The sequence below is a fragment of the Orycteropus afer genome, unplaced genomic scaffold (assembly GCF_000298275.1).
Source record: "Orycteropus afer afer isolate SDZICR_OR568_19922 unplaced genomic scaffold, OryAfe1.0 scaffold00022, whole genome shotgun sequence".
Classification (NCBI taxonomy): domain Eukaryota; kingdom Metazoa; phylum Chordata; class Mammalia; order Tubulidentata; family Orycteropodidae; genus Orycteropus; species Orycteropus afer.
The window spans coordinates 1,833,628-1,843,894 of NW_006921609.1; the positions used below are offsets into that span (position 1 = coordinate 1,833,628).

The window sequence follows — 10,267 nt, forward strand, 5'->3', positions numbered from 1 at the left end:
AGGTACATTTTTTTGTTGTTGTTTTGACAGGCTTTTACATTTCTACCCCAACTGGGCCAGGTGGAAGAAGAGAAAGAGTGCGACTTTTAAGCCTCCCTTTAGTCTTAACTTGGGAACCAATCTGCCTCAGTTTCTGGTATGCCATATATGTTAAATGCTTATTTAATGAGTAACATTGTCTTTTTCAAGTTTCCAGGCTCAGATACACAGAGATATTGTTTAAAACTTTAATGCCTATGTGATTATTTTTCCAATTGATAAAATACCAGAATGTTGGTAGCCTCCCTTCCCCTCCCCGAGCAACTTCCAGGCCCAAGAGAAAATAAATTTCAAAGACAGTAAAGGATTTAGAGGAATCCTTATGTAGTAGGAATAAAGGTTAACACACTTGACTGCTGACCAAAAGTTGTAGGTTTGAGTCTACCCAGCGGTACTTCAGAAAAAAGACTTGGAGATCTACTTTCAAAAATTCAGCTGTCCCTGAAAACCTTTTGTAGCACAGTGCTAACACACACGGGGTCATCAAGAGTCATAATCGACTCCACAACCGGTTTATTGGTAAAGGATATAGAAAAACCCAATGTCAAAAGTAGAATTCAGATCATTAATAACTTACTTATTTGTATAAGAACAAACAGGATTTAGGAGAGGCACAGGAGAATTAGTAGAATGTTTGTCTGACTGCTGTGAAATCTAAAAACTAAGTAGGTTTAAAAGACAAATGAAAAACAAGAGCCAAAAGGAAAAAGGTGGTTCCAAGGCAAATACAATGATAAAGTTATTTCATGTGGGTGAATCTTGTTGTTGTTAGGATTTCAGAATCATTATTAAGAAATAGTAAAAATGAAATTAAACCTATTGTTCAAAACACTGACATATGACAGCAAACTATTTTCTCTCGCACATACACACCAAAAAAAGTGGCTTTTCAAAATTACTTTGTATGTTTTTCTAATAATTTAACCAAAAGTTAGGGGAAATAATTTTGGGAATTTAATAAGGTTAAAGGGAAAAAGAGACAGAATAGGTACATTTCCAAAAAGACATGATCAATCTTCTCCTGGAATGAATGTCTGTTGTTGTTGTTATGTGCCGTCAAGTCAGCCCTGGATTTTCACAGATAATTCTATGATATTATTATTGAATGATTGATTCTCTAACTTTTCTTAATATAATTTTAGCTCCCAAATTAAAATTGGACCAGAAAAAAAATCACCAGAAAATTCTTTTTTTTTATAAGATTTCCTTTCCTAGAGAAAGTATATTCCTCAATTCTCTACCTGTGGAAATGAAAATGAAATAAAATACAAAGAAAAATATGCTATGGCATGTCCTGGCATTAACATCTTAGCGTAATTTCTGAGTAGAGCTAGGGAAAAAGTTAAATAATTATGCACTAAAAGGAGCTCTGGTAGCATAGTGGCTAAAAGCACTTGACTGCTAACCAGAAGGCTGGCGGTTCAAACCCACCAGCCACTCCTCGGAAGGAAGGTTGGGCAATCCTACTTCCGTAGTGATACTGCCTCGGAAACCCAAGGAGGGGTTGCTATGAATCGGGGCCGACTCGACGGCACATAACAACAACAACAACAATTCATAAAAATGATTTCCCCTTGAACCTCTTTTTTTTTTGTTTTAAAATCTCTTGATCCTCTTTATCATATATACCTTCCTTTGAGGTGTTTTGGTGGTGTAGTGCCTAAGGCATTTGACTGCTAACCAGAAGTTTGGCAGTTCAAATCCACCAGCCAGCCACTCCTTGGAAGAAAGGTTGGGCAATCTACTTCCTAGTGATACCGCCTCAGAAACCCAAGGAGGGGTCACCATGAGTCAGATCCGACTTGATGGCAGTGAGGTTTTTTTTTTGGAGGTATTTGGTTAGGTAATAAAAATATGGTCATATCATAATTTTATACATAAAAGTTGTAGATGAGTGTGCAATGCACTTTACATCAGCTGTAACTTATAAATGCAATTAAATGAGAAGTGGAATTGCAAATGATTCTCTCCTTGGGAATTTCTTCTAGAGTGTACATCATTTATAGGACTTGCACGTACATTCCATGGAATGAAAGAACTACATCATCTTGTGTTTGGCAAACCATATGGAAGCTTGCAGTAGCTTTAACTTAGATGCTAAACATTTTCTGGATATTAGATTACCACTTCAGTTCTTTACTTTTCTTCTTCAAACTTTTAAAGCTTTTATCTTAGTACATTTGATTTCATAAAACAAATTAGCATCATCCATTTCTTCTCTCCCAACTAATTCCACCATCCAAAATTTTGCAGATTTTAATTATTGGTATTTTAATTACATTTTATTCTTAAAACTGCTCTTATTCTGAGTAAGAATCCAATCATTTTTTATATGCTTGTTTCCAAACCAGGTATTATATGTATGGTGAAAATGTCTATAAATTAAGCATTAATATCAGCAGTGGACAAAACATGGAGAAGACAATTTTCCAAAAAGAAGGAAATTATGGAGAAAATTGGAATTATGGACAAGTTACACTAAATGAAACAGTGGAATTTAAGGTTGGCAAGACACTTTGTGATTTATAACCACATATTTATAGTCTTTTTAGGATAAAAACAGTTCATTTTCTGAACACAGAGAAGTCACTTTCTCTACATTCCTAATCTACCTTTTATTTTTCATTTGGTATTTTTATTTTCATTTATTCATTGACTTCTAAAAAACCTTAGGAGGAATAATTTACTGCATGACAAATATTTTTTATACTGGGTGTGGTAATTTAAATTTTGTGTCAACTTGGCTGGGCCTGATTTTGAGTGGTTGGGCAGGTTGATGAAGTATTCCCTATGATGAGATTGGCAATCATCTCCATGGTGGAATCTGCCACAAGCGGCTGATAGCTGCTTTAGGGATGTGATCTGTTCCCAGTATATAAGGAGAAGCTTTAGGAATGGATGGTCTGTAGCTTTTGGCACACTTGAATCCTGTATGTAGATAAGTCATTGTTCAGCAGCTGCCACATTGTCTGCAGATCTTGGGACTCTTAATGGACTTGAATCAATGGCCTGCCATGTGGTTTGCTGATGTCAGGACTGTGCCTTTTTACTTGTCGACTTAGGTATGTCAGCCTCAGCAACCAACAGCTGACTGAGTGAAGAAAGCCTCCTGCTTCAGTGGGTCAAGAGCAAGAGGCAGAGCTGAAGCTCAAAGTCAAGGGGCTTTCACCCAGCCCCTAAAGCTGGCACTTTGAACTTGGACTTGTAGCCTTCTAAACTGTAAGAAAATAAACTCCTGTTAAAGCCACCCATTTGTGGTATTTCTGTTAGAGCAACATGAGGTAACCAAAACACTGGGCCATAAAAATTAATTAAAATATTGCAAGATATTTAAGCTTTCTCCATAAACTTCCTTTCATGTGCCAACTATGTCTTCCCATGTCCCTATGTAGCCTGGAGCTTCCAACACTTCACAAATACCACCCAGAACTGTCATACACTTTTCTAAGAAATTATTTTTCTACTAGCAATTTATAATTGATCACATGTGTAATGTTGTTGTTGTTGTTATGTGCCATCAAGTTGGATCCGACTCATAGCGACCCCTCTTTGGGTTTCCGAGACAGTATCACAATGGAAGTAGATTGTCCAACCTTCCTTCCAAGGAGTGGCTGGTGGGTGTGAACCTCCAGCCTTCTGGTTAGCAGTCAAGTGCCTTAGGCATTATGCTACCAGAGCTCCCACATGTGTAATAGGCAATTGTTAATTGATTTTTTAAAAATTGGACTAGTAATTACTGGTCTTTGGAATGAAAAATTTAGAAACAAAGAAAGAACAGTACTTGGAAAATACAGCATTGGAGATCACATGAATTCAAGAATTCTGTAATAACAATGACTTATTCAACAGAAATATATTTTTTTATTTTTTTCCAACAATGCAAACAAAGACTATACCTGTAGACTTTACCCAACGGATCACACAGAAACTAAATAAATGGTTTTCATCTGTGAAAAGAGATGATGGAGAAGCTCAATATTATCAGTCAGAACAAGCTCAGGTGCCAATTGTTCACACACAAGTTCAGGCTAACGCTGAAGAAAATTGAAGAAAGTCCATGAGACTCAAAGTAGAACCTTAAATACATCCTTCCTGAATTTAGAAACGATCTCAAGAATAGATTAGATGCACTGAACACAAATGACCAAAAACCAGAACTGTGAGATAGCATACATGAAGAAAGTAAAAGGTTTCAATTCCTCTGGACATGTCATAAGGAAGAGATCAAGGGAGAAAGTCATCATACTTGGTAAAGTTGATGGTAAGTGACAAAAGAGGAAGATCCTTAAATGAGATTGACATTAATTGAGACAGTGGCTGTGACAACAACCACAAATATAGTAGCAAATATGGAATTGGGAAATGTTTTCTTCTGTGGTACATAAGGTTGCTGTGATATGTAGCTTACTCTACCACACCTAACAACTACAATTAGAAACTCTACATCCATTATCATTCCCTTACCATGCTCTGACTCAATCTCTACTTATTTCCTTTATAAATGAATTTTATGAGCTGTATCAGTGGGAAGTCTCTGATCAGTTAATTCACATTAAGATGAATTGATTTTTCAGATAATAGTTTAATATGTTCCCTTCCTAAGGGTGTTTGCAATTAAAATAAAAGGTAATAATTAGACCAAATTAACAATCTTCTAATTGTGTCATTTCAGAGAAGGAAGTTTTACTTTCACAGATTTCATATTGGCCGGACATTGTTGTCTGCAAAGCTTTCAGTTCTCCTTCATGAGAACTGGTGTAAGGCAGCCAATGGTCCAAGAGCCCTCAACTGCATTCTTCCCATCTTTCTTTCTCCTTCCTTTTCCCTTCTCCCCCTTTTTTTTTCTATTTTTACTTTCTTTTCTGTGAAGTTTTCTTGTCCATCTCTGTTTATTTTCTGATTATTGAAAGGGGTAATTAAGGGAAAATGGAACATCAAGGGGACAAAAAGATGGCAAAAGGAAGAAATGAAGTAGAGCAGTAGCCAAATCTAGTTCAACTCACTGGGCATTTTTTAAAGTAATATAACTGGACCTACTTTTTCTAAGTGAGCTAATGAAGCACAATGTGAGTGTTGACCTCTATAAATATTTGTCAAATTTTGTTGTGAAATCCTGAGCACGTCACTGTAATCTTTTTGAAATTCTGCTTGCTTGTACACCAAAGGGAGAAAATAATATTTATAATTGTGCTTGGCATTAAGAGGGTGAATAAGTGAGTAAATGGATGACTATAAAATAGTGTTGAAATAATTAAATGAAATAATATATACATGGTGAGTAGCGTATTATTTTGCACACAGCAGGCATTTAGTTTATGTGCTTCCCTCATACACAGGAGATGACCCAGGAAAATCCTGCTAAAAATGCCCATTTTCCCTGAGGCCCTAAAATTCTCCATCTGACTAGTGGTGCTCTTTCTCAAGTCTAGGTCTATGTCCTCTAGAATAACATCATCACACAATCTCCCACACCACATCCAACATAAACTATCGCCAGCACCAGCTGGCCTAAATTATATTATAGTCATAACTTTAAATCCTCCTCCAATTTAAATCATCTGACAAATGCATCTTTTCTTTAGGGCTTGTGCATTCTAGGAAAGCAGAAAGCTACTGGATTTTTAATATTGTTGGGGGAAGAACATGGGAGAAGGATATTCTCCCCTGTTAATGATGTATGTGGATGACATATTACAATGGAGTATCACAGTATCACAGCAGTAACAATGAAAGAAAGAACAAGAGACTTTGATAATGTTATTTAATTGACGGGGAACATCAGTGAAAATTTATACCCACATTGGCACATAATAAGGGAGCTATGTTTAGAATGAGGACCTTACAAGAGCACAGTCTATAAATATTCTACTATGCAGTAACTGGTCATCATACATTTGGAGCCATCTGGTGTTGACTTTCCAAAGGATATTGGACAAGAAGAGGAATCATTTAGAATAAAATGGAATCATTTCATTTGTCTCTCTGATTTACAGATTGCTTTTGATGCTTTTAAAAACAATTTCCTGAGTGATATTGCATTGGATGACATTAGTCTAACATATGGTTTTTGCAATGTGAGTAATTACCCAGAACCAACTTTGGTTCCAACTACCCCACCAGAACTTCCAAGTAAGTATCCTAAAGGTATATATTTTTTAATTAAGTTATTAATATTTTCAGGTAGGTTTTACTTTGATTTATTTTTGTTTGTTTGTTATCTCACAGTTTTTTGTTTTGTTTTGTTTTAACTAAAAAGTAAACACATTAAAATATAAATAAAATACCAAAAACCAAACTCACTGTCATCAAATCAATTCTGAGTTATAACAATCTGCATTCAGTTCCCAAGGCTGTAAATCTCTATGGAAGCATATTGCCTCATCTTTTTTTCCAGGAAGCAGCTGGTAGATTAGAACCACTGACCTTTTGTAGCACCCAAATGTCTTAACCACTACACCAGGAGAATTCCTTAAGTAAAATAGAGATTAGCAAAAAATTATTTGTTATGAATAAACCAACCATAAAAATTAGTACTTTATTACGCTTCATATTTATGAGAATTTCAGTATGCTTTTCTTTTGAAAGTAGTGAAGATGTTGATATCCATTTCGTTTTTACTAGAATACAAATTCCTACTGTATTGGCCATATGATATGGCCTATAGTCTTTGGGGAAGAAGATTTTTGGTTTTCCTAATGTTTTTAAGAATTTTAACATCTCAAGAGAAGTTAAGTGAAGCTGGAAACTCCTCAAGTGTATTTGCAGGATAAAGTAATAAGAATAAGTTCAGTCCAGACTTTGAACATACACAATTATAACACACAAAACTTTTCTCTTGAAATGGTACTTCTCTACAGTTTGCAATATCTTCCCTTTAGAAAGACATTCATAAGATGTTGCTGAGCAGTGGCTTGGATTTCTGTTGTTCTATGGGTCTTTTCACTTGAAAGAACAAAATGGTCTGTCTGATTCTTAAGTTGAATTTGTTGTTGTTGTTGTTATTTGCCATCGAGTCAATTAGGAACATGGTATCTCAGATGCAAAAGGAATATCATAATTGCCCTCACCCATGTCCAAGGAGACAAGCACTCCAAACTACTCTCCAGAGGATTATATTTGTTGTTGTTGTTGTTGTTATATGCCGTCGAGTCGGACCTGACTCATAGCGACCCCTCCTTGGGTTTCCAAGGCAATATCACTACAGAAGTAGATTGCCCCATCTTCCTTCTGAGGAGTGGCTGGCGGGTTTGAACCGCCAGACTTCTGGTTAGCAGTCAAGTGCCTTAGGCACTACGCTATATATGAAAGAAAAAAAATACATAATGATAAATAATATCAAACAAGTATTCTCCTTCTGTTGTGTGTTGTTTTTAGCTGCCGTTGAGTGAATTCTAATTCAAAGTGACTTTTTGTGTTACACAGTAGAACTGCTCCACAGTGTTTTCTTGACTGGAGTCTTGATTAAAACAGATCACCAGGCCTTTCTTCCATTGCACCACTGAGTAGATTAGAACCACAACTTTTAGTTCAATTGTTATTGTCATTTGCCATCAGGTCAGTTCTGACTCACAGAGACATTACATGTGCAGAGTAGAACTGCTCCACAGCATTTTCAAGGCTGTGACCTTTCAGAAGCAGATCTCCAGGCTTTATTTCAAAGGTGACCTTGGGTGGATTTGAACTGCCAGACTTTCAGTTAGTAGTTGTGGGCTTAACCGTTTGAGCCACACAAGGACCCATTATCCCGTGTGTGATAGTTGGAGCTGTGTGTCAACTTGGCTGGACTCCAGTTTTGTGTGGTTGTTCCCATGATGGGATCAGATGACTGTGTTCTGAGTGGCCAGTCTGCCCAAGGGGAGTTTCCCTAGGGGTGTGGCCTGCTTCCAAGATATCCAGAGACATCCTGGGAAGAGCCACATTCTTTGAGGGATTGGAACCCTGGTGCGCAGACTACAAACTTTCGTGAGTGAGCAGCCCACTGCTCAGCCTGGAGATCTTGGATTCGTCTTTTGTTGGAGTCAACAACCAGTGTACTGCCTGCCAGCCTTGAATTTCTTGGCCCCCTGCACTTGCAACCAAAACAATGGGTAGTGCATAAATTCTTCAATTCTTCAAACATTCATCCAAATTTTATAAGTATGTACTATGTGCAAAACTCTACATAATAAATATAAAATGTGGTGATAATATCAATACATAATACACATATATAGAATATATACATAAATATCCAAAACAATGTATAATTGTATAACCTTAAAATAGCACATAAGAGAAATAAATAATAGAGAACTTCAAAGAAGAGAATGTGAGCTAGAGAAGGAGTTAGGAAAGTAGTAAGTTAAACGGACCAAATTACACTCATAAAATTGAAGCCAAACAGTAAAGTACCATGCATTCTCATGTGATAATATTGGCCATAAAATTGTGCTGAAGAAGTTTCTTGACATCATACTCTAGATCTAATTCACCTTTGTTTCACCAGTGTTTAACTGGTTCTTAACATATAAAATAGATAATAAATAAATATTAATACATGAGAACTAAGCTTCTCTCCCTCTGCGTTATATTTTTATTTGGGTGCCACAAAAATTTTTGTCAAACAAAATTTTGGTTCCAAAAATAAGGTTGGAAATTATGGGCTAAGTGTAATACCAACATGAATGCAACAAGGCGGGGTTTTATGACATTGTTTAAATGAGTTGCCTCACTTCTTTATGCCTAGGTGCTCCACTACATATGCTCATTATATACAATATTTGTGTTTTAAAAATCACTACTGAGTAGAAAGATAACTCCTTTTGATACCATATATTAGCGATGTCTGATAGATACTGAAATAATTTTAATCAATAGTTTTTCTTCTGCAATCCTTTATTTGTCAGTATGTTCTATTCATCAATAAAAGATTAAGAAGAAAATTTCTGGGGTGAGCATAACATAATCTTATAGACTTAATATTTAAAAAGTAGAAAAATCTATCATAGCTTATAATAAACAATTTTAGATAACTTTTGTCATAATATCATAAATATTAAAAAAAATAAATGTTTTTCCAAATTAAAATGTTACCTGTGAGATACATAATATATCTATTTCAGTCAGAAAGGAACAAAAATAATATTTCTCTGTCAAGGTAGCTCTGCATCCCTGCATGTTTTAACAACAGAAGAAAATTAATAGTATAATAATCCATTTGATTTTAAAATATAAACTTTAGGAATTTGTCCAGAGTATATTTTTTCAAGTTTTTAAATGATTCAATTCAGGGCAATATTTACTGCAACAGAAAATGTTAATTATCATCAAATGTGTTCTGAACAATTTCATTCTAATGCCATTTGCAATTGGTTCAGTTAAATTCTTATTTGAGCAAGCTTTTCTGGTTCCAGATCACTGATTTGTTTAAGCAGAAATAAAAGGAAACCATGGCTTACTGGCTAATAGCTTTTCTTTGGCTCTTTATGGACCATTTAAATAAGAAAATAGTCTCAGACAAGTAACTGAATAGTAAAGCTCAGTTTCTTCCCTCATTCCAAGGGATCCACGTTGTGGCCACTTTTGGGAAATTTAAGTTTGGTTTTAATAGCTATAGTCATTCTTCAATTTTGGACCTCCAATCACTTGCTCCTGCATCAATTCCATGACTGTGACATGGGCATAAGTTAATTCAAATGTGGAAATGATATTGAGAACAATGGGAGAAAACAAAAATTCCATTATACAAAACTTATGCTAATTTGCAAATCAATTTGAGTGATTCATGACAAAATACCTACCAATTAGAATAGGTACATACAAAATGAGATCCACATCACAAGTCCCAGGCTTATTTCTGAGGTTATTAAAATGAGTAAAGATAAAATGGTCAAGCTATAGTTTTAACTATCATTTTTTATTTCCATACAGTTCTGCTCTCTTTTTACCATTACATATGCCATATCTCATTTCCAAATACAAAATAAAAGTTAATGTGGAAAATTATTTTAGATACATTATATTTAGTGCTAAATATTGTCATCTGAATTTCTCATGTAGAAATGAATCAGTACCTATCTACCTATCTTGGAATCAATGCTTATGTTCTAGCAGAGCTTCTTGCCTTCATTTTATTAGTGTAACTTAGTCTAAGTTATACTAATATTATTAATTGTTATACGAAAAAGGAGCTCTGGTAGCATAGTGCCTAAGGCACTTGACTGCTAACCAGAAGGCTGGCGGTTCAAAC

The 10,267-nt window shown here is 35.3% G+C and overlaps 1 protein-coding gene across 1 annotated transcript in view; it reads left to right on the forward strand.

Annotated features, from left to right (window-relative positions):
- TMPRSS15 (transmembrane serine protease 15) overlaps positions 1-10,267 on the forward strand; it is a 288,131-nt gene that overhangs the window by 154,968 nt on the left and 122,896 nt on the right. Inside the window, exons 12-14 of the mRNA XM_007934909.1 lie at positions 31-136; positions 2,391-2,541; positions 6,033-6,168. Coding sequence (XP_007933100.1) covers positions 31-136; positions 2,391-2,541; positions 6,033-6,168 — 393 coding nt within the window. The remainder of the gene's footprint in view (positions 1-30; positions 137-2,390; positions 2,542-6,032; positions 6,169-10,267) is intronic.